The 22,276-nt window shown below is 58.9% G+C and overlaps 10 protein-coding genes across 10 annotated transcripts; 5 read left to right on the top strand and 5 right to left on the bottom strand.

The window, feature by feature from the left end:
• Positions 1–295: 295 nt before the first annotated feature.
• On the bottom strand, positions 296–667 carry A1Q1_06173 (uncharacterized protein; the record flags this gene model as incomplete). The annotated part of the gene is made up of 2 exons (XM_014321382.1): positions 296–559; positions 611–667. The coding sequence occupies 2 exons, from the start codon at positions 665–667 to the stop codon at positions 296–298; spliced, it is 321 nt and encodes a 106-aa protein (XP_014176857.1).
• Positions 668–2,365: 1,698 nt separating this feature from the next.
• On the top strand, positions 2,366–2,706 carry A1Q1_06172 (uncharacterized protein; the record flags this gene model as incomplete). The annotated part of the gene is made up of 2 exons (XM_014321381.1): positions 2,366–2,458; positions 2,497–2,706. 2 exons carry the CDS (start codon positions 2,366–2,368, stop codon positions 2,704–2,706), a joined length of 303 nt encoding a protein of 100 aa, XP_014176856.1.
• A 234-nt stretch (positions 2,707–2,940) lies between these two features.
• On the bottom strand, positions 2,941–4,059 carry A1Q1_06171 (uncharacterized protein; the record flags this gene model as incomplete). The annotated part of the gene is made up of 5 exons (XM_014321380.1): positions 2,941–3,067; positions 3,113–3,462; positions 3,515–3,593; positions 3,716–3,917; positions 3,963–4,059. 5 exons carry the CDS (start codon positions 4,057–4,059, stop codon positions 2,941–2,943), a joined length of 855 nt encoding a protein of 284 aa, XP_014176855.1.
• A 761-nt stretch (positions 4,060–4,820) lies between these two features.
• On the top strand, positions 4,821–5,933 carry A1Q1_06170 (uncharacterized protein; the record flags this gene model as incomplete). The annotated part of the gene is made up of 4 exons (XM_014321379.1): positions 4,821–4,892; positions 4,936–5,277; positions 5,382–5,519; positions 5,562–5,933. 4 exons carry the CDS (start codon positions 4,821–4,823, stop codon positions 5,931–5,933), a joined length of 924 nt encoding a protein of 307 aa, XP_014176854.1.
• A 200-nt stretch (positions 5,934–6,133) lies between these two features.
• Positions 6,134–6,630, bottom strand: A1Q1_06169 (uncharacterized protein; the record flags this gene model as incomplete). Its single annotated transcript, XM_014321378.1, has 3 exons — positions 6,134–6,357; positions 6,410–6,471; positions 6,509–6,630. The coding sequence occupies 3 exons, from the start codon at positions 6,628–6,630 to the stop codon at positions 6,134–6,136; spliced, it is 408 nt and encodes a 135-aa protein (XP_014176853.1).
• Positions 6,631–6,896: 266 nt separating this feature from the next.
• On the top strand, positions 6,897–8,553 carry A1Q1_06168 (uncharacterized protein; the record flags this gene model as incomplete). The annotated part of the gene is made up of 2 exons (XM_014321377.1): positions 6,897–7,349; positions 7,423–8,553. 2 exons carry the CDS (start codon positions 6,897–6,899, stop codon positions 8,551–8,553), a joined length of 1,584 nt encoding a protein of 527 aa, XP_014176852.1.
• A 208-nt stretch (positions 8,554–8,761) lies between these two features.
• On the bottom strand, positions 8,762–10,528 carry A1Q1_06167 (3-hydroxyisobutyryl-CoA hydrolase; the record flags this gene model as incomplete). Its single annotated transcript, XM_014321376.1, has 5 exons — positions 8,762–9,671; positions 9,709–9,901; positions 9,979–10,107; positions 10,148–10,229; positions 10,280–10,528. The coding sequence occupies 5 exons, from the start codon at positions 10,526–10,528 to the stop codon at positions 8,762–8,764; spliced, it is 1,563 nt and encodes a 520-aa protein (XP_014176851.1).
• Positions 10,529–11,037: 509 nt separating this feature from the next.
• Positions 11,038–11,649, bottom strand: A1Q1_06166 (40s ribosomal protein s10; the record flags this gene model as incomplete). The annotated part of the gene is made up of 2 exons (XM_014321375.1): positions 11,038–11,451; positions 11,620–11,649. The coding sequence occupies 2 exons, from the start codon at positions 11,647–11,649 to the stop codon at positions 11,038–11,040; spliced, it is 444 nt and encodes a 147-aa protein (XP_014176850.1).
• Positions 11,650–12,238: 589 nt separating this feature from the next.
• On the top strand, positions 12,239–13,016 carry A1Q1_06165 (uncharacterized protein; the record flags this gene model as incomplete). The annotated part of the gene is made up of 6 exons (XM_014321374.1): positions 12,239–12,278; positions 12,331–12,469; positions 12,517–12,629; positions 12,739–12,802; positions 12,865–12,945; positions 12,998–13,016. 6 exons carry the CDS (start codon positions 12,239–12,241, stop codon positions 13,014–13,016), a joined length of 456 nt encoding a protein of 151 aa, XP_014176849.1.
• A 3,795-nt stretch (positions 13,017–16,811) lies between these two features.
• On the top strand, positions 16,812–22,052 carry A1Q1_06164 (xenobiotic-transporting ATPase; the record flags this gene model as incomplete). The annotated part of the gene is made up of 5 exons (XM_014321373.1): positions 16,812–17,298; positions 17,387–17,623; positions 17,723–20,725; positions 20,776–20,840; positions 20,958–22,052. The coding sequence occupies 5 exons, from the start codon at positions 16,812–16,814 to the stop codon at positions 22,050–22,052; spliced, it is 4,887 nt and encodes a 1,628-aa protein (XP_014176848.1).
• Positions 22,053–22,276: the final 224 nt, after the last annotated feature.

Here is a 22,276-nt window from a genome sequence, read left to right as displayed (position 1 = left end):
TGATGGAGTGATTGCAGAAGCTGGAGTGAGAGCGTTCGCTTATGAAGTCCTCTGACTCTCCCAGGCTCCAGAGGACTACACGCTGCGCCCGAGTGCGCTCCCAGCTCGCCCCCTCCCTGCACACAGCGCGCCTGGTACGGAGCGAGGCTGAGGCGAGCTGACTCGTCCTCTGCAGACAGCCCCAACCGCCTGACACCCTCCTCCGGCAGCCAGTCGTCAGTCACCTGCGCCTCTGAGCAACTCCAGTCAGAGCCCATACAGCATGGATACCATAGTCCTATTACTTTGCACAGTTCTACTTCTCCTCCTTCTTGACGCCGTTCTCCTTCTTGACTTTCTTGCGAGGCGGGGAGTCCGTGGAGGACTTGCGACGCGAGCTCTTGACGACTGCGGGGTCCACGTTATTCGCCTCAGCGAAGCGCGCGAGGAGCTGGTTCACCTTCTTCGACGTGCGGTCGTTTCCGTGTCCGTCGACGCAGCCGATGATGCCAGGAAGCAAGTAGAGGCTGGTCTGGTTCGACTTGACCAGTGCAATGATGCCTTGGACGAGAAGAGCCTGCTGTCAGCTTGTGGCGAATTGGGGGTGAGCTGGATGCGAGGCGGAACTCACATCGTGCTCGGGGGTCCAGCGGTCGTTGCCCTTGCCGCGGTTGGGGTGGTCGGCCATGATGCGCGAGTTTTGAGGGTCTGAAGGCGTAGCTGAGGCAGAGAGGGGGCTGTTGCAAGAGGTGGATGGCGAAGTGAGAAATGTTGTTGTTTACACTCCTTCCCGACCGAGAGGCATCGACCTCGATCGGTCGCTCTCGAACCCCAAGCTGAGCTCACCTTGCGCCCCAGCGAGGACACCTCAAGCTGACACACCAACACAGCATTCCACTCCCAATGTGACACACAGCAGGGGACTGACTGTGAGACGGGAAAGATGACTGGACCAGAGCTGGAGGGAAGAGGGAGAGTCGAGGGCGGCAGAGGGCGCGACACAGGGGGGAGACGGAGGGAACGAGAGGACGTGATCGTGGACCGACAAAAGTCGAGGCGTGTGCACCGGAGATCCGACTGAAGGAAGGAGTATGGTGCGCCGTGTGAGGTCGTGGCATGCGTGGCAAAGGGAAACCCCCGCGGTGCGGCACAAGCTGCATGGTGCTGCAGTGACAGCCCAGCGAACCATTGTGTTGCCTCGATCGCGATCACCACAATGCCACCCCTGTCTGCCATAGTCGATCTCGGAAATCGTGCACGGAGCACAATCCGTACTGAGCTGGTGGAAGAATTGAGCACTATATCGCCAGATCGTCGTCTCCTTTCGAACCCCGAAGCAAGTCCTTGGCAGGAGGTCAAGTCAATCCGCGCCAAAACAAGCGCCACATTGACCTCGCGGGAAAGCGACCGACAGCCAACCATCCTCGATCATCGGTCAGTCTCCCCGGTCTGAACTGTCGCATTGCAGGACCAAGTGTTCTCAGCGCAAGGAAGCATCTGGTCACTCCATCACACTGACTCAAGACCTCGTGCCCGGGTCTATGTGTGTCCGGTTGCAGTCCAGCTGACCTATCCAAGGGGGCGGGCGACAGTGCGGTTGAGGGGCGAAAGCGCAAACCAGACCGCGAGAAGAGGGCGAGGGCGGAACTGTTCGTCGTGTGGGCAGACCTTGGCGTGCATCCTGTGCGAGGAGGCTGGTGCACGGATGCGCGCCGATCAGGTCCAGTCAACCAGCGTCCCCGTGTCTGCGCTGTTGTGCTTTAGACGTTCCTCGCTTTCAACATCGTCTCTTCCACACTTACCACCAACTCATCATCTGCCCGCGCTCGACCACCACAATGCCACCAGTCAAGAAGGAGCGCGAGGAGAAGAAGCCCTACTCGCGGCCAGACAAGGTGTGTGAGCCCAGCCAACATAGCGAGGTCTCCATCCGAGACTATTACCTGACACCTCAGCCTGCGCGCAAGGAGTGGACCGAGGAGGAATAAGTCGTCTGGCGCGAGATCCTCGAGAAGACAATTCGGAAGCATCTCCCACAAGCTGTGCGTGATGATGGGCGGCTCGAGTCTCGCAAGAACAGCCTCAAGTCGCACATGAATGCGCTGGTGAGCTCAATTCGGCCGTTTGATGAGCTGACATCAGATCGGGAACATGAAGAAGAACGGTATTCTTTAAGCCTTATAACTCGTCACCTGTAGCTCGTTCATGTACACATAGCCCGTGCAGCTGTGCTCGCGAGCGTGGAACTCAAGCTGATCGAGCGTGGAACTCGTGTGTGAGTGCTCTGCCGCGCACTTGACGGGGCGCAAGTCGCGGCTGCCTGATATAAGACAGCGCGGCGGGGTGCCGCTCGCTCCTCCTTTCCCACTCAACATTACACACCGCCATGGCCCCAGTCAAGCAGGAGCGCAACGGCAGGCAAGAGCGCGGCGACATCAAATCCCGCAGCAAGCAAGAGCAGCGCAGCCGAGCTGGACAGGTGAGGTGCTTAGCTTGTGCTGGAACCTGACGCCGCAGAAGAAGACACCCTGGAGTGCCGAGGAGGAGGCGATCTGGCTCTCGCTCGTCCAGAAGACGCTCCGCAAGCACCTGCTTCCCATCGTCCGCGCTGATGGGCGCCTGAAGCATCGCTGCATCAGCACGCATCTCGGGGCTATGGTGGGTAGAGGCTTTGGAGCTCCGCTGACCCAGCAGATCAGCAATATGAAGAAGAAGGGGAGTCTGTGATGCCTGTGTGGTCCTCTGCGGTGAGCTTAGGGTCGTTTAGGCATGAGCTGACGCGCAGTCAGATATGCTGTCAGTCTACGCACTGCGATAAGCCAGCTACTGCGGCGGTCGACGGCAGCCAGCTTCCACAATGCAAGAGACGGCATGATTTCATAGCTGTAGCTGTAGCGTTGCATTAAATCCCCAGGCTGTCTATTGCTCTCATGCGGCGATGCAGGGATATTCGTGTGAGTGTCAGGTATGGGTATCGTCGTAGGAGGTATGTGGTGTCTCGGCGGGGACAAGTCTAACCAAGGTAGTGGTAAATGAGCCAGAAGCAAAGGAGGGTGAATGCGGCACCGCCGAAGAAGATGAACCAGTCCTGCGTGCTGTTTGTCAGTTACAAACCCTGATATCTGCAACTCACGTTCGGCGCTCGACCCATCCGATCGTTTCGCGCGACACGCCGAGCGTGTGCGCCGCATCGAGCAGCTTGCGGTGCGTCTTCTTCAAAATCCCGCGCTGCTCGACCAGGTCCTGCAGCGCCAGCGTTCCCTGGGCAATGTACCCGTCGATCAGGTTCTCGGACTCGCGGATGAACGAGTGCTCGCGTAGCGCATAGTCCTCGCGCGACGTCGGGTAGTTCGGCGCATATCCGCTGTGTCCGAATGGCGATTCCGGCACATCGGCTCCGTTCGCCGTTCGTCGCTGCATTGCGCTCCCGCTCGGCCCCGCGCCGCCCGTTGCTGAAGAGATTCCAAGCAGCTCGTTGCGGTTCTGACGGTCAGCTATCAAGCGCATGCGATATGAAGCTAGATGCCGGACTCACCTTCTCTGATCCGGCGTTCTTCGCCTTCTCGAACCGCGTCTTCAGGTTCTTGTGTTCCCCCTTGAGCTTCTCGACGCGACTGCGATGTCAACAACGGTGCCCGATAGACGACGTGGTGGGCCCCCTGTACAGCCGGGGCTCACGGTAGAGTCGATGCGACACGACACGTAAAAGCCAGACTCAAACAGACAGGTGACTTACGTGTTTGCCTTCTCTCGCGCGGCGGCAACCATCTCCTTCCGCGCCATCGAGTCATAATCGTCGATAAGTCGGGACAGAGCAGCGAGTGTTGTTGTGATTTGGCCTGAGCTGTCAGCGATATACCGATGAGCAGCCAAGAGCGCAGACGTGACCACCGCAGGACTATTGTCCGCCTGAGAATCATCATCTCCGGCGCTGACACCTGTCTACGCGCAGCACCACTGGAGATCGAGCACGACGCACTCACCCTGGATGTTGGAACCTCCCTCGCCAGCCTCCATACGCTGCAGGTCGGCATTCAAACTCGCGACCTGGCGGTTTCCCAGGGCGTTGAGCGAGTTCATCGCGATGCAAGTGTTGTAGTGGTGGCGAGGGTAACGGTGGCCGAAGGAATGATGCGTTGGAACGTCAGCGTCTGGGCTGTCAACGGCGAGGACAGGCGGTGGACGTGCGCGACGTGGACAGGCGTCGATGTCCGCTTGCGGTGGAGACGCTTATAGGGGGCGTCGGGGCACCCCCTCTCAACTGTAATGGTTTAGGGAAGGTACGAGTTTTCATCACGGACTTCCTTGCTCCAGCGCGCCCTTTGTACAATTTGTCTCCACTAGCACCGGTGTTCGAACCCCACCTGAGTCTCATGACTTAGCGTTGGTTATCGTTTCGGTGATCATGCTAGTATGCCTCTGGCACTGACAGGCCGGCAACGGATCAGTCAGGCTAGTGTGGCATCGGTGCTCCAAGTGGATAGGATGGTTGTAGGCGCGCAGGGCAAGCCGGGCCCGTACCAACTTTTTGCTGTTCCTCCATCCATTACAGAAGACCGCTCTCCGCACCATGCTGCTGCCCGCCCGCAGTCTGCATGCACATGCTCGTGTTCCCACTTTTCCCCTCTCGTTGCATTGCACACCGTTCCGGCGTCCACTGACATATCAAGTTAGTTGCCCGACGGGTATCCGCAGTTGTTGCTGCTAAATCGGTTCGTCATGGCCCGGCGGCCACGTTAATACCCGGACCGTCTGTCTCAACTCACCGCGTTGCCACCTCTCCCATTCGTACTCTTAACCCGCGCCCGTTCTCGACATCGACACACCGCCGCACTCCAACCATGTCTGGCACCGTCACCGTCACCGACTCCTACGTTCTGGGTCCCGAGGGCATTCCGTTCTTCACCAAAGAGGTGAGTGCACGCCTCTGTTTCAGAATTCTCGCTGACATCACAGTGGACCACGGCGGACCCCAAGGCGTATGTTGTTTTCGTCCACGGTTTCGCCGAGCACATCCAGCGCTACGACGACTACTTCCGTCGCCTCGCTGCCCACGACATCCACATCCTCGCCTTCGACCAGCGCGGTGCCGGCCGCACGTCGCAGGCGCCTCTCAGCGCTAAGTCCCCCGAGGTCGCGGCCTGGAAGAAGGAGGGCAAGACTGTCCATGTTCAGAAGGCCCAGAAGGGTGTCCGCAGCGGCGGTTGGCTCAAGGCTCTCCCCGACATCGAGTTCTTCGTCAAGCGCGAGAGCGAGAGGGCCCAGGGCAAGCCCCTCTTCCTCTACGGTCATAGCATGGTAAGCTTACAAGTCCTCAAGCATCAGCTGACCGACAGGGCGGTGGTCTGAGCCTTGGCTTCGCGACGCGCATCGCCGGAGTGCCTGCTGAGAGCACGCTGAAGCTTCTTTCGGGCGTCATCATCAGTGGACCGTACATCCGCTCGACGACCCCCCAGAGCGCGATCCAGATCAAGGCTGGAACTCTGGCCGCCAACCTTGGCCTCGGGAACTTCTGCATCGCTGCTCCTCTCGACGTCAAGGTGAGTCTTCACATTGTACAGGGGGGAAGCTGACCATCTTAGGAGCTCACGCACAACGAGGATGTTCAGAAGAAGACCAAGGACGACCCGTGGTGCGAGCCGAGCGGCTCGCTCCGTACCCTGGCCGACATGCTGAGCTACGGTGCTGTCCTCGACTCGAAGAAGGCTCGGGACGCTTGGCCGAAGGACCTTCCTCTCCTTCTCTACCACGGCGAAGAGGACAAGATTTGCTGCCCCAAGGCGTCTGGCGAGTACTTCGAGGGCTGTGCCGCCAACGACAAGACGCACAAGCTTCTTCCCGGCCTCTACCACGAGCCCCAGAACGAAGTTGAGCCTGCGCCCCAGGAGCTCGCCGACTTCGTCGGTGACTGGATCCTTCAGCGCACCAACCGTGCCACTCAGGCGAAGCTTTGAGCCGCTCCGCGTACATGTCATTGCGGAGGGAGTTGAGTAGGGGGGCTCAGCAGTTCAGTAGTCATTAGGTAGAAGCAATTCATTAACTGGGGATGTATATAATACCATGGAGTGATACGAGTGAGTCTAAGATTTTGCTGTAGGTGTACAACACGGTGCGGTGATAGATGGTGGGTCGGGACAATTGCGTGAGCTTCCGGTTAGAGCTCGTGTCCGACGGCTGCTTTGGCAGCAGCGCCGCGGATGTAGAACCACAGCAGGTTGAGCAGCTCGGCAATGTACCCGCGAACAGCGGCGATCATGTCGACGTTCTCATCACCAAAGACGTAGTACGCGAACCGGCGCGACATGTAGTGGAACTGGCTCGGGAAGTACTTGAAGCACGAGTACCAGAATAAGGCCGTGATCGGGAGGACGACGATGCCTGAGATGTCAGCTTATGGATACGCCCAACAGGCTCAAGCATTGCTACTCACCGACGATGAGAGCCTCCCACCACTCAAGCATTGCCGTGCCGAGGTGACCGTCGATGCGGACGCTATCAATTAGCTCGCGACAAGAGAGACGAAGCTTACCCCTGGATCCAAAGCGCACGCTTGAGGCCGAACGGGCCGCGCGACGGCATCTGGTCGTAGCGCACGACACCACCGAGACGGAGGGGGTTGGGCGGAGGGGGAGGCGGGCGATACCGGGCCATGATGGATGATGGAGTGGGTGGACGACGAAGTGCTCGCTCGTTGGCGATTCATGGGTCGGCGGCGCTAAGGGCTCGGGCGCCTTACGGGCCTTGCGGGTCGCGTCGTTCACCGTACCGCACCTCCACTCCTGTACCAACATTTGTGTCCGCGTGTGGCCAAGGGACCGTCACCGGGCGCCTTCCTCGACAACAACAACAAAACCGCCTGCAGTCTGCACCACCAGACTCGACTACCAGCTGCCAGACTCGACAGAGGACCCGGCATCATGTCAGGCGCAGGCGCGATGGACACGCTGTCCACGCTGCTGTCCTTTCCCTCCGCCCCGCCGTTCATCTACCTGCACCACCCTCACCATCCTACGACCGCGATCAAGCCGCAGCTTCCGGAACGCTGCAGCGTTGCGCGACTCGATGCGATCGAGCACCACAGTGCAAAGCTGTTTTACGCTGGCGCTCTCGCCAAGGTGTCTGCTGCTTTGGCCGTTACGCGCAAGACGGGCATCCGGCACGACCCTGGAGGCGACGGGCGCGAGGTGTTGATGTGGGATGCGTTCGCGAAGGGCCTGCGCTCTCTCTGGGCCAAGCACGCAGGAAAGGGCAAGTCCCCGTCAAAGGGGGACGAGGATGAGGGCCAGGTGGTGCTGATCATTACAAAGGCAGAGAGACTTAGAGGTGTCCTCGGGCCTGGATGGACAGCGCTGACAAGAGTGAACGAGCTGGTGAGCTAGGCCGTCCGTGCTGTAAAGCTGACAGCAGGTCGGAATTCCAGTGACCGTCGTGCTCTGCTCGCAGATGCCGTGGGACGAGCTGCGTCCTCCGCGCGCAGATGCACCCGAGCCAGTGCACATCTACTACGAGCCGATGCAGCGCGCCGAAGTCGTGCGCCTGCTGAACCAGTCCAGCACGCACCCGCTGTATCCGCACTTCATCGACCTGTTGCTCGCAGCAATGGGGAACCTGGCACCGCACTCGCCCCCAAGTGACTACGACTACGTCGCCAGTGCCCTCTGGCCACTGTACACGGCGACGCTGCCGCCGCACGCCGAGATGAACCTCCTCGGCAAGGAGTACCCCGAGGGCGAGACGCCGCCCCCGCTCGTGATCAACAACAAGCTTCTGACGGACCTGAAGCACCAGCTGTCGCTTCCGCTTGCGGCCGCCATCGAGAACGTCCTCCCGCGCGCGGTGGGACGGCAACAGTTCATCGATGCACTCATGCCCGTCGATGCCGCCGGGAATCCGCGCCCGATAGCCCAGCGGAGCATCCCCCGCCCGCCGGGACTGGAGCTGCCGATCGCCGCTCGTTTCCTCGTCCTCGCGGCTTACTGCGCGAGCTACAACCCGGCGAAGAGCGACCTGCGTCTTTTCGGTCGCGGAACAGGACCAGACGGCAAGCGGAAGCGCGGCGGCGGCACGCGGCGTGCAGGATACGGTCGCACACGGGTCGGCAAGGTCCCGCAGCGCCTGCTGGGCCCGAAGGCATTCCCGCTCGACAGGCTGCTGGCAATGTTCGCATCTCTGTACGCGGAACACGGGCCGCGGCCGCCCGAGCTGGAGCTCGACACGCTGGATGAGAGCGACGGGGAGGACACGCCGCAACGCCCGCGCGACGATGGCAACGTCTTCGCCGCCGGCCACTACGTCACAGCCGCCGAGGCGGAGCGGAAGGCGAGGCGGAAGAGGGACCGCGAGATCGAGCTCGAGGAGGACTGGGAGGACTACGTCGATCACCTCACCTTCAGCGTGAAGCTATGGCAGCTCATCCCCGAGCTTGAGGGTATGGGGCTGCTGAAACGTACCTCGCCGGTGGACAGGCTCGACAACGTCATGCTTCGTTGCGAGGTCGACTATGATACCGCCAGAGACCTCGCGCAGGGACTCAAGGTTACGCTCGACGAGTATCTGTACGAGGCGGCCATGTAGAATCAAGATAGGCATCACCATTACGTAGACCTCGCACTAATCAGTTCGCATCATGCATTTCCGGTTCCCATGTGCAGCAGTGGTGTCAAGATGAAAGTGGTTGCATGCTTCTCACTTCTCATTTGTTGTACTTTTGGTTTGTCTGCTTCTCTATAACATGATCAGACGCTGCTCCGATCTCTAACGCTCCCTTCAGCTGAAAAACAGCTTACTGCTTCCAGTCGAGGTAGCCGTCCTTGTCGGTCTTGCAGTGCTCGGCAACGACCTGCTTGATGCGAGCGGCGAACTCCTTGGCACGGGGTCCGGCGGCGTCGCCAGTGCTCTCGAGCATGCGCTGGATAAGCTCCTCCTCGTTGACCTTGAACGCGCCGGCCTGGGGGTTCTCGCCCTGGACCCACTCGCGCACGGCCGACTCGGAGGGGAGACCGTAGCGGCGGAACTGGCCCCAGGTGTGGTCGTGGCCCTCCTGCGTCTCGGGCTCGGGGCGGAAGGTGAGCTTGGGCGTCTCCTGGAGGTGCTTGGCCTTGGGGTCGAAGAAGTTGGCCTTGATGCTGGCCGGCTCGCAGAACTTGTCCTCGAGGCTGGACGGGTTCCAGTTCGCACGGCCCTTGGCCTTGTCGACGAGCAGGTGCGTGACGCCGATCGAGAAGTCCTCCGTCGGTCGGTCAGTGCCCGCGAAGCCGGTCGCCATGCGGATGTCGTTCTCGAGCGTCGTGTTCAGGCGCTTGGCCTTCTGCGTCAGGCGGAAGTTCTCGAGCGCAACGGCCATGCCGGTGGGAGAGCGCTCGTCCATGTGCTTGCGCTGGACGGCGGCCCACTCCTGGACCTCCTTGGGGAGCGACGAGTCAGACTCGCCCTTCTTGACGGCGGCGTAGATCTCCTGGATCGAGTTCTTGCCGAACGCCTCGTCAAGGAACTTGCGGATGGCACCGCGGACGGGCGAGGGGCCCTCACGCGAAGCCTTCGACGAGGGCTCGAGGCCAGCCTCCTCGGGAACGTGGTAGCTGGCAACGAGGGCCGAGACCTGCTCGGCAGTGGGGTCCTCGAGGGCACCGAGCTGGCGGACAATGTCCGGGAGTACCTGGGGAGCGACGTAGTGGGTAGCGATACCGAGCTCGCTGTTGGTTAGCTCCCAGCCAAGCCCAGATAGCTTACTAGCAGGCACGGCCCCAGGTCTCCTGGCCGGTGATGGCGAGCCAGGCTCCGATCTGGCCGTCGAGCTGGGCAATGTAGTAGTTGCCGCCGACGTCGGGCGAGTAGCCGATCTTGGTCTCGGGCATGGCGAAGACAGTCTTCTTGGTAGCAATACGGATGTTGGCCGGGAGCGAGATACCGGCACCACCACCCACTGTGATCGTCAGTGATCTGCGCTCCACCGCCCGCGGTGCGAGACGAATATTCTGTGCTATTCTCAGCCAGACTCACTGGTGAAGCCGTCAATGATCGCGACGTAGGGCTTGCCGAGGCGGCCCATCTCCCAGTTCATCTCGAACTCCTCCTGGAAGAACTTGAGCGCAGGAGCGGCACCCTGGGTGGGGCGGCCCTCAACGAGCGCTGCGATGGTCAGCCAAATCGTAACACAACAGCTGCCTACATTTGACGTCACCACCAGCGCAGAAAGCGCGCTCGTCACCACGACCGATAACGAGCTTGCACTGGTCGCTGTTCCTCCAGGTCTGCTTTGTTAGCTAAGGGGTTGCATACAAATAGCTCCTATGACACCCACGTTAACCTCCTTGGCGAGGGACTGGACCATGTCCATGTCGAGAGCGTTAAGCGCCTTGGGGCGGTTAAGCTTGTAGATGCGGGCGGCTCCGTCAGCCTCGTAGAGGACCGAGTCGGTGGGAGAGGTCTTGCCATCGGCCATGGCGACCGGCGAAGTGGAGAGGTGACGCTTGACGGCCGAAAGGCGGGCGGTGGACGACTGGCGGCCGGTCATGCTCACACGGGGAGCCATGCGAGAGAGGATGGACATGGGGAATGGAGAGGAAGTGGGAGGGCGGACAAAGGGGGTTAAGGGGAAAAGTAGCGCCAGACAAGTGGGCAGGCTATAAATCCTAGCGGAGTGCGGAGTACAAGATGACTTGGACTGGCGGAGCTAGGCGTAGAATGTGGGGACAGGGGTTGATCCGGTCACGGTCGTGGGTTGCAGCCGAAGCAATCAGGCGTTCCGTGTTCGGCACGATTCAACTTAAGCGCGCGCTCGACAATCTCCCAGCCTGGGAACGCAATGCAACCGTGGGAATCCCGCTCCGCTACGCTTCTCGCTCCGAGCCACGCGAGATGCACGAGAGCTTCAAGATCTGTTCCTGCTCAGCCTTGCGGCGTTCTTCGACGCCAGGTTGGCCCTGCTGGATCGGAGGGGTCAGAAAACTACAGAAATCACGGCAAAATGCTCCTGCAACACAATCTAATAAGATAACACACGCGGTAACATCCCAAAATGAAATATGTACCGCACGCTCAACCTGTCATCCCAGCTGCTTAAGAAGCAGGGGCGTTGCCACCGAAGCGGGGGCGGTACTCGGCACCGGCACCCTCCTTGTCGTCACGGCGGCGGTAGCCCTCGCGGTCACCGCGGGGGGCACGGTAGGCACCGTCACGGCCAGCACCGTAGCCGGCGGGGCGGCCAGCAGGGCGGGCGGGCTTGGTGTGGGTGACGGGGACGATCTCCGAAGGAAGGTGGAGGTACTCGCGGAGGTAAGCGAGACCCTCGTCGGTGAGGGTGTAGTAGTACCACTGCCACGAGAACTGGGTCTTAACGTAGCCCTTCGAGGTAAGCGACTGCATAGCCTTGATGACCTCGAGGTTGGGGACGGTGGTGAGGTCGGGGTGCGAGGGGCGGTTGAACTCCTTGGGGGCGACCATGACACCCTCCTTGAAGAGCTGCTCGTAAATCTGGATGGTTAGCTAAGACCCGCTGCGATCGAGTTTCCGGCAGCACATTCTGACCGTCCAGACCCTTCCCGGCAACATCGATGATCCTTTCCAAGCGACACAGGTCCATCTTCGCGATCACGATGTCGCCAGGAAGTTTCCGCCGGTCGTCCGCCGGATGCGACTCACGAGACGGCGGTTCTGCTTCGAGATGATCATTTTGGTGGTAGTGACGCGAACGAGACGGTGATCAAGTTTGCTGGTCGAGGTTTTGCGTTGTTTTGGGAGTGCCGATGACTTGGGCAAGGTTGAAGAGAAGCAGACACTGCATGCGACGCACAATTTGGTGAGCACCAGGTGCGAAGTTTCAGGCACGGAACATCTAATTGGTCCCGTGTCGACTTTGGTCGAGTGCAGCTCGACTTTTGCCATGTGGCCGGCGTTTCGCAGAATGTGGCACATTTGCGCTTATCTCTGTCCACTTGGTCGCCGATCCAACTCTGCAATCTCGGCTCGGTTGGACCAAGATGCTGTCTCCTGTTGGGCGGCCCAGGACAGCGTACCAGACTACTTTCTTGTCTGCCTTCTCGCCACTTACGTGGCTAGACCTCTTGATTCTGATGACAGACCTGCTTGGGCTGATGTGATAGGGGGCTATCGCGCTCATAACAGATGAAACCCGCCATCGCTTGCAAGCGGGCACCATGCCCTGTGCCTAGGGCGCTCGGGCGCCGGCAGCGGGGTGTTCTGTCGACACCAGACTTCGCGTGCACTGCTGGAATGCTAACATTGCCCACCCCACGCCGTTATGAAGGATCGAGAACGGAAGAGAGCCAAACTTAGCACACGTGGGTCTTCCTGCTCCGTCGATGGTCACTGACGACTTCACAGTCATTACAGTCGAGATCAGAGGAGATGGCGGCGCTGTGCTCTCTCAGCGAGTCCGGTCGGACCTCAGGGTACGCGAGCTGCTGGCGTCCTGGGCGGCGTATCTGGAGAGACATGACAGCAATATCGCCATTGACGTGCAGCGCATAGAGTGAGCTGAAGCCGTCGCAATCAGCTGATCCGCAGGCTAAGGTGCAGCGGGCATGCGCTGGACGCTGATGAGCGCCTGTTCAGCGTCCCGGGGTGTCAGCATGGGCACATCGCTCTGCAAGCAGCGAGGAAGCCGCAGCAAGAACAGGCCGCGGCAGAGAGTACGTCAGTGCGTCTGCGTGACACTAACGCCAGCTCCCGACTTCATCATGGTCATCGTCATGCCGCTGGACGGCTTTACGCCACTCATCGTCAAAACACATGTAACAGTGACGGTGGAGACGGTACGACGAGCATACGCCCAGCGGCTCGGTGTCAAGCCCGAATCTTTCTGGTGAGCTTTTGGTATCAAAAGTTGAGGCGTGCTGATGTCCGAAGCTTGCTCAACAATCGCAGGCGTGTACCGACGTACATGCAAGTAGGACAGCTCATCGAGGACGACCCAGAGAAGCTGTTCTTCGAGACGCAGTACACTACGTCGCCTGACTGCTGGTCGTTGGGGTCCTGGGGTTGGGCCCTGCCGTGGCAGTTCGGGACCAGCTGAATAGATCTTTCGACAACCCTTTAGATGCGTTTCTCTATAGACATGGACTTTGTAGCCTACGATTATGCAACGACTCACTATTGTTCAGATCATGCCCAGACATCATGGGCCGAGGGGCCAATGTTGAATGAGAACGCGTGATCATACGTTAGAGCCGTTGCATACATTGGTAGGCCTGCGCCCGTCTGTCACCGGTGTTCTGCTGACTTATTGTTGCTGTGGTCCACACGTCGACGTTCCTAATTCTCTACTACCCCAGCCATACGTCTCAGCAATGGAGCCACCTCACAGAAAGAGTAGGACTCTGTCCTGTGAGCTTCGTAGAATCTACTCCCAGCTGATGACAGTCAAATCAGTGCAGATAGCAGGAAGCGGCGACGCCCTGCTGTTATTGAACGTGAAGACGGATGTAACCGTCCGCAAGCTAGCCTTGCTGTGGGCTCAATATCTCGAGACATTGGATGACAACGCAGCGATAGATGTAACGCGCATCCGGTGAGCTCTGGATGTCTTGGCCGGCCGGCTGATAGGCAAGGCTCACTCATGCTGGTCGCGAACTGCAAGCGCATGAAGACGTGGAGAGGCTAGCCCGGGCGCCAGAGCCCGTGAAGCTCACTGCTTCTCGCAGGCCCCTTCCTTCTCTTTCGACAGCGCCGAAACTCAGTGCACTCCGTGGAGCTGGCTACGTGTCAACGCCCGAGTTTCCAGGCTCAGCTACTACGTCATATCGTGAGCCTTCGAGCTGCCCTTGCACACTAAAGCGAAGAGTCCCGCATATACAACCTCAAGGTTCTTTCGGATCGTCTGGCACAACCCATACAGATTAGGGCCCGATCCACCACAAGGACCGATACGCTCACGATGTACGTCGCCAATCAGCTTAAGCTGGATCCACTCGAATGCAGGTACGTAGAACAAGTCATTGTGTGTGGAACACGACAGTGCTCACATTTCAGGCTTATACATGATGGGACGAGGTGCATGTCTGGCTCCCTCGGAGACTTGCTTGAACCATATGACTATGAGGACGACGAGGATGTCATTCTCGAGTTCAGGCTCTCGCAGATAGGGTGCTGAGGTGTGCGCCTCGCCAGTACCGGTAACAAGCTCCCCTTCAAGCATAGTTGATTGTGTAGAAGGTCATAGCCTGGAGACCGAAGCTACTTGTGCCTCCGGTGGAGCTTGGCAGCGATTGTTGCGGCGGCCACATGGCTCGTGGCGCTGCGGATAGTTCGCGCCTGCCATGGCGATGGGGATGCATTCATGCATCACTGCGAACGAGATTCAGAGCCTACGTTACTGAAGCAAAGCGGGCAGTCAGTGCGTCACGTATCAGCCGACAGCGTTCGCTTGATCATGCAGAGTCACGCTTGGTCATGGCGGCCGTCGGCCGTTACAAACGGAGGGCACGAGCCTGAGGCCTTCTGTGGCCAGACCTCGGATCCAGCCGCTGATGAGCCCCGACCTGCCAGTGATCGGCGCAGTTGCACAGTCTGTGCTGCGCCTCAGACATCCGGCGCCGATGAAACAGACTAGAAGTTACTGTGGCACACGGTGCCACGAATGGGGAAGACGCGATAAAGACGCCGTTGCTGCATGAGGACTGTTCGGGAGTTCCCGGCAAGTGAGATCGAAGTCGCCGGGAAACCGGGGCGCATGACTTTTGTCAGCCAGATCTTGGGAAAGTGAGGGGGATCTGCGTCGAGCGCCTAGCCGTAGGAAGACAACGTATAGCGCAATGGTCTGAGGCAGAGTGGCATACGGAGTGGCAGATGCGTCCAATCGACGAGGAAGACACGAGTAGTAAGAAATAGCACACAAAGTCACACGCGCATGAATCGATCTGACAATTGCATATCACCAGGGTTGTTCTAAGCCCTCAACTCACCCCAATGCTGCGAAAGGCGATTGCAATTCACAACATTGAAACCACATGCTGACCAGATTCCTTCGGAATGCAACGTTGATCCGCCCCGTCGCGGTGACGTAGACGTTCCTACCGCAGCGCAGAAGCACCGCTCTGCACTCCCCATCGACTCTGGCCGCAGAACGGAGGCATGTTAGTACGGCTGTGAAGGACAACATAGAAGCCGCGGCTGTTGCCGAGGAAACGGGGTTGTAGCGGAGCAGTTTCCAGCGCCGCTAAAGTCAGTCTAATCTGCCAAGGGCTGCAAATAGGTTTGTTGACGTCGACAAGCCCTCACGTTGACACCACGGTCGACGCGAAGCTCCGCATCCGCCAGGTTCCGCAGCTTCGCCGCGCCGGAGTACATGCAACGCCGTCTGTAGCCACCGCCAGTGCCATCGCGCAACGACACTGCACCTTCGCACCATGCGCGGAGGCCGAGGGCGCCGAAATTTGGTTCCGATCAGAGACTGACCCACTGGAACCGTGGGACTTAAGCGACGGCCCTGGTTCGGTGTTCTGTTCCTTGCCAGGTCGGTCGCGATCGACACTCGACGCGTCGACCGAAGCCCGAGGGGGGCATGCTCCGTCTCTTGAGATCGTCGCATACCTGGTACCTTTAGAGTAAGTTGCTAGCAGGCCCATTAGAAGTTTCAGTAGACCATAGTTTGTGCCGGGAATAGTAATGTGTGTGTAGCTGCCCGGAAACTGCCCGACAGGGTCGGAGGACCAGACCGGACACTGTGGAAGGGTGCAGGGAGCGAGGAGATCAACGTATCACTGCAATCTGGCCTTCGTAAGGGAACAATGCCAAGCCTTCGGCGCCGTGTCAGGAACTCGATGCTTGCGCCATCTTCGGCGGAGAGTTTGACGGGATTTCCGAGCGCTCAATGGTTCACTTTCGTCGGCATACCCGCGAAAAGCGAAGGAGACCAACTTTATAAACACGAGAGCCGCAGGAAAAACCCAGAGTCCAGAAAATTGCTTCTTGAGCTACATGAGTCACTGGCTTTTATGCTAGAGCGGGGACGGATATTGTGGACACCAGCCGTCGACGTGGGAGTGGCAGCCGACACCGGATTTCGGCGCAGAAGCGGGACGCTCGGGTGCCGAAGGGGCCGCCGGATTGAGTGACAGAGGTGCTGGCGCTGGCAAGCCGTCGGCCAGTGTCGCGGAAACCATCTTGTGACGCATTGACGTAGTAGCGAGCGTCGCGATTTCCGGAGATCTACTCATGTCTGGGATCCTTTGATCCTGGGCAGCCTGCCAGGGGCCGGCGAGGGCCAGGACAGGCACAAGAGCCTAGGATCGAATCAAATCGCAGCATGCCGGCACATTACCACTGGGAGCTGACAAAATGCCCGCTCGGCTCACGTGCAAACAAATGGTGGGCTTGGAACGCTGTCAGGAGCCATAGGCTGGGGTCAATCCCGATTAAGCGCTGTGGTCAGGAATCCCAAACAGAGTTGGCCAGGCGGACGCTGCCGGGCGCCGTTGGTACGCCTGGGGCCCGGTGGAGCTAGGGACCGATATCCATTTGTTTGCTTGAGAGCCGCGAGCGCCGCCAGACCCACATAGCCAAGCCCTATGGTATCATCGTCAGTCCGTCGCGCAGTGGCTCACTCCTCGACAGCCCGAAGGCCATCCTCGCCTCGTGCTGCAGCTGGCTGTCACCCCGATCACATATCACGCAGCGGCCCACCCCATTCATCCTCTCCAACTTCGTCAGAGATCACTCATTCTCGCCTCTTTCTTCATCTTCCTCTCCCTCCCCTTTATAAACTCCCTCTCCCACATTCTCTTCCCAGTTCTCGGTATCACATCACTCACTTCAACACCCCTTGCCTTTTCCATTAGTCGAGGAGACTTCCGCTCCGTTCCGACTCGCCCACCATGTCCGTGGTAGGCAACTTCAACTACGGCTCTTACGACCGTCAGGAGCAGCACGCCGGCGCTTCTCCTCAACGTAAGATGTCGTTCTCCCAAGACTGGGGGTTCGGGCAATCGAATCAAGGCCACGACTATGTCGAGGAGTTCATTCCGACTCAGGAGCAGCGCCACGCCGAGGTTGTCCAGCTCGCTCGTCAGATCTCGAGGCAATCGCAGCGCTCTGTGACTCGCCCTTCGTTGTCTCACGACCACCAGCATGACATCCAGGAGGGCGGCTCGGGTGGCACAACGACTCAGGCCGACTCTGAGGCCAACGACGGCGACATCTTCAACTACGAGCCTGGATCAGACCTTGACCCCTACGCCGAACACTTCAATATCCACAAGTGGACGCGTGCGATGACCAGTCACATGGCTGCTGCCAACGACAGCCGCGTAAGTGGTATCGCGTACCACAACTTGAGCGTGCACGGCTTCGGTTCAGATGCAGGTGAGTGTCGCAAGGCCGGTCTCCGGGGCACATGTGCTTCTGAGACGTCACGGCTACCTCCCCTGTCCAAGCCCTCTGACGCCCCCAGACTACCAGAAGACCGTCGGTAACCTGCCTCTGTACCTCCTCGGACAGATCCGCGACCTCATCGGCCACCGCAAGCACAAAGTTGAGATTTTGAACGAGTTTGATGGCATCATCGAGCCTGGAGAGCTTCTGGTTGTTTTGGGCCCTCCCGGATCAGGATGCACCACGCTCCTCAAGACCATCGCCGGTGAGATGAACGGTATCTATCTCGGCGAGGGATCGGAGATCAACTACAGAGGTACGTGGGCAACATTTTGCGCTAATTCTCGCCACTAGTGGCAGGCGGGCGATAGTCTGGATTTCCAACAGCCGAGCACAGCGCTGACGTAGTTCCTAGGTATCGACCCGAAGACCATGAACAAGCGCTTCCGTGGTGAGGCCATCTACACTGCCGAGGTGGACGTGCATTTCCCCAAGCTAGTCGTGGGTGAGACCCTCGAATTCGCGGCTCGCGCTCGTGCGCCCCGTCACCCGCCGGCCGGTATCTCGGAGAAGGAGTTTGCGTACCACATGCGCGACGTCGTCATGTCTGTATTCGGCATTTCGCACACTGTCAACACGGTCGTCGGAAACGACTTCATCCGTGGTGTGTCGGGTGGTGAGCGCAAGCGTGTGACGATCGCCGAGGCGACTCTCTCGTCCGCCCCGCTTCAGTGCTGGGACAATTCGACCCGTGGTCTTGACTCTGCCAATGCTATCGAGTTCGTCAAGAACCTCCGCCTGGGCGCCGAGCACTTCGGTACCGCTGCCGCCCTCGCCATCTACCAGGCGCCGCAGCACGCGTACGACATGTTCGACAAGGTTTCGGTCCTGTACGAGGGCGAGCAGATCTTCTTCGGCCGCACCACCGAGGCTAAGGCGTTCTTCGAGCGTCAGGGCTGGTTCTGCCCCCAGCAGCAGACCGTCCCCGACTTCCTCACCAGTCTGACGTCTCCGTCCGAGCGTCGTGCTGCCGAAGGCTACGAGGACAAGGTCCCCCGCACGCCCGCCGAGTTTGCCAAGCGCTGGCGCGAGTCTCCTGAGTACGCCAAGCTGCAGGCCGACATTGTGGCCTACAACAAGAAGTACCCCGTCGGTGGCCAGTACTACCAGGACTTCCTTGCCTCTCGTCGTGCCCAGCAGTCGAAGCACACTCGTGCCGCGTCCCCGTACACCCTGTCATACTGGGGACAGGTTAAGCTTTGTCTCAGGCTTGGCTTCTGGCGTCTCAAGGCTGACCCGTCGCTCACCCTCACTCAGCTGTTCGGTAACAGTGTCATGGCCCTTATCATCTCGTCGATCTTCTACAACCTGCAGCCCACTACGGCCTCGTTCTACAGCCGCGGTGGTCTTCTCTTCTTCGCTATCCTCATGAACGCCTTCGGATCCGCCCTTGAAATTCTGACTCTCTACGCCCAACGCCCCATTGTCGAGAAGCACTCGCGATACGCCTTCTACCACCCTTCGGCTGAAGCATTCGCCTCTATGCTGTGCGACATGCCCTACAAGATCGTCAACGCCATCCTGTTCAACTTGATCATCTACTTCATGACGAACCTCCGCCGAGAGCCTGGACCATTCTTCTTCTTCTTCTTCGTGTCGTTCATCCTCACGTTGACGATGTCCATGTTCTTCCGTTCGATCGCCTCGCTCTCCCGTTCGTTGACACAGGCTCTGGCCCCGGCTGCCGTTGCCATTCTCGGTCTCGTCATTTACACTGGCTTCGCCATTCCTGTGAACTACATGCACGGCTGGAGCCGTTGGATCAACTGGATTAACCCCATCGCCTTCGGTTTCGAGTCGCTCATGATCAACGAGTTCCACGACCGTGACTTTGCGTGCGCCCAGTTCGTGCCCACTGGCCCCGGCTACCCAACCGGCGGTGACAACGTCGTGTGCAGCAGTGTCGGAAGCAAGCCCGGACTCTCGTACGTCAACGGTGACGACTACATCAACATTGCGTACGAGTACTACCACTCGCACAAGTGGAGGAACGTTGGTATCATCTTTGGTTTCATGTTCTTCCTCATGTTCGTGTACCTCGCCGCTACCGAGTTGATCAGCGCCAAGAGATCGAAGGGTGAAGTGCTTGTGTTCCCTCGCGGCAAGATCCCCAAGGAGCTCAAGGACGCCAACAACGCTTATGTCATCGAGGACGAGGAGACCCAGATGAATGTTGGAACCCGGCCTGGTCTGGAGAAGAGCGAGAAGACTGGACTCGACGCTGCGGATGGTCTCATTCAGCGCCAGACCTCGGTCTTCTCCTGGCGCGACGTGTGCTACGACATCAAGATCAAGAAGGAGGATCGCCGTATTCTCGACCACGTCGACGGCTGGGTCAAGCCCGGTACTCTGACTGCCCTGATGGGTGTGTCTGGAGCGGGTAAGACGACCCTGCTGGATGTCCTTGCGACCCGTGTCACCATGGGTGTCGTTACCGGAGAGATGCTCGTCGACGGACGCCAGCGTGACGCCTCGTTCCAGCGTAAGACCGGTTACGTCCAGCAGCAGGACCTTCATCTCGAGACCTCGACTGTTCGTGAGGCTCTCCGCTTCTCCGCCGTTCTCCGCCAGCCCAAGCACGTCTCCCGCGAGGAAAAGTACGCCTACGTCGAGGAGGTCCTCAAGCTCCTCGAGATGAACGACTATGCCGATGCTGTGGTCGGTGTCCCGGGTGAAGGTCTCAACGTTGAGCAGCGCAAGCGTCTCACCATCGGTGTCGAGCTCGTTGCCAAGCCTGAACTTCTTCTCTTCCTCGACGAGCCTACCTCTGGTCTCGACTCGCAGACTTCCTGGAACATTCTTCAGCTCCTCCGCAAGCTCACCCACGAGAATGGCCAGGCTATTCTTTGCACGATCCACCAGCCCTCCGCCATGCTCTTTGAGCAGTTCGACCGTCTCCTCTTTCTTGCCAAGGGCGGCCGCACCGTCTACTACGGTGAGGTTGGTGCTGGTTCGAAGACTCTGATCGACTACTTCGTCCGCAATGGTGCCCCTCCCTGCGATCCGTCGGAGAACCCCGCTGAGTGGATGTTCTCCGCTATCGGTGCCGCGCCCGGATCAGAGACCAACATTGACTGGCACAAGACTTGGCTCGAGTCCCCTGAATACCAGGGCGTCCGTCAGGAGCTCCACAGACTCAAGTACGAGGGTCGCGCGAAGCCGCAGCCGGATAAGAAGGACAAGTCCGCCTACGCTCAGTTTGCTGCTCCCTTCGGCGTCCAGATGTTCGAGGTCCTCCGTCGTGTTTTCCAGCAGTACTGGCGCACCCCGTCGTACATCTGGAGCAAGATCGCGCTGGTCGTTTCCACTGGTCTCTTCATCGGCTTCTCGTTCTTCAAGGCGGACAATTCTCAGCAAGGTAAGTTCACCTTTCTTCTCGATTGCGCGTCCCATTTGACACAAGTACAGGCTTGCAAAATCAGTTATTCTCCGTATTTATGTCGTTTACGATCTTCGGACAGATCTGCCAGCAGGTTAGTAGTGCTCAGAAGGCCAGAAAACGGTGTAGAAGGTCGGATGGGTGATTTTTGGATATTTTTCGAAATTTCGATTTTTCCGCCACACTCGCCCCAATTTACGCTAACGTTTAGATCATGCCCAATTTCGTTATCCAGCGTTCGCTTTACGAAGTCCGTGAGCGTCCCAGCAAGACATACTCCTGGGTCGTGTTCATCCTGTCAAACATCATCGTTGAGATCCCCTGGAGTATCCTTGTCGGCACCATGTTCTTCTTTGAGTGGTACTACCCCATCGGCTATTACCGAAACGCCATTCCCACCGACACGGTCACCCTCCGCGGCGCCATGGCATGGCTTTTCATGCAGATGTTCTTCCTCTTTACATCTACGTTCGCTACCATGGTCGTCGCTGGCATGGATCTGGCGGAAACTGCGGGCAATATAGCCAACCTCATGTTTTCTCTCTGCCTCGTCTTCTGCGGTGTCCTCGTCCCTCGACAGCAACTTCCTGGATTCTGGGTATTCATGAACAGAGTCTCTCCATTCACGTACATCACGGAAGGATTTCTCTCGGTATGCGTTGCGAACACCAACGTGGTGTGTTCAGACGCAGAACTGCTCCGTTTCGTGCCGGAAGGCGGTCAAACTTGTGGTTCTTACATGGCGAACTACATGAAGGCGGCTGGCGGCTATCTCGTAGACCCCAACGCCACCGATTCGTGTCGCTTCTGCGCCATGAACAGCACGAATACGTTCCTGTCCATGTTCAACATCTACTGGTCGAACGCCTGGCGTGACTTTGGCCTTCTCTGGGTTTACGTCATTTTCAACATTTTCGCCGCCATCTTCCTTTACTGGCTCATCCGTGTGCCCAAGCACAAGAAGGCTGTGGAGGACGACAACGACGGCCTCGACCGCGCGACGACGGTGGGCTCCAACATGACTCGCCAGCAGACGAACCTCTCACGTCAGCAGACTGGTCTCAGCACTGCCACCAACGAGAAGGCCTCCGTTTACAGCCCCGGTCACCCGACTATCGTGGAGCAGTCCAACGAGAACTTCGCCTCAACCACAACCCTCCCCACCTCCACCCCTGACCTCCTCTCCAATGTCAACCAGCTCCCCGCCTCCAAGGAGGTACAGGAGCCGATCGACCCTGGCCTCAAGACAGTCGAGACCACCAAGGTCGAGTCGCCCGACAACTACGACTCCAAGCCGCAGCAATAGATAGATTCTGGCATAGTCTGCTCTCTTTGTTTATAACTCCCTCATATTCTTCAGCAAGGTGTAGCTTCTTCTATATACCGACCACTGCCGATGTTATTCCCTGGACTCTAAGCCACGCCTAGCGCTCACCTGGTGCCTAGCACGGGACCTATACCCGGTCTTTTTGCCAGCCTTGCCTGTCGTTCCTTTGCACTGGAGCCTGTGCTGCATTGACATGTGCCATT

Source organism: Trichosporon asahii, assembly GCF_000293215.1.
Source record: "Trichosporon asahii var. asahii CBS 2479 unplaced genomic scaffold scaffold00075, whole genome shotgun sequence".
Classification (NCBI taxonomy): Eukaryota; Fungi; Basidiomycota; class Tremellomycetes; order Trichosporonales; family Trichosporonaceae; genus Trichosporon; species Trichosporon asahii.
This window is presented reverse-complemented; position numbering and strand designations above follow the sequence as displayed.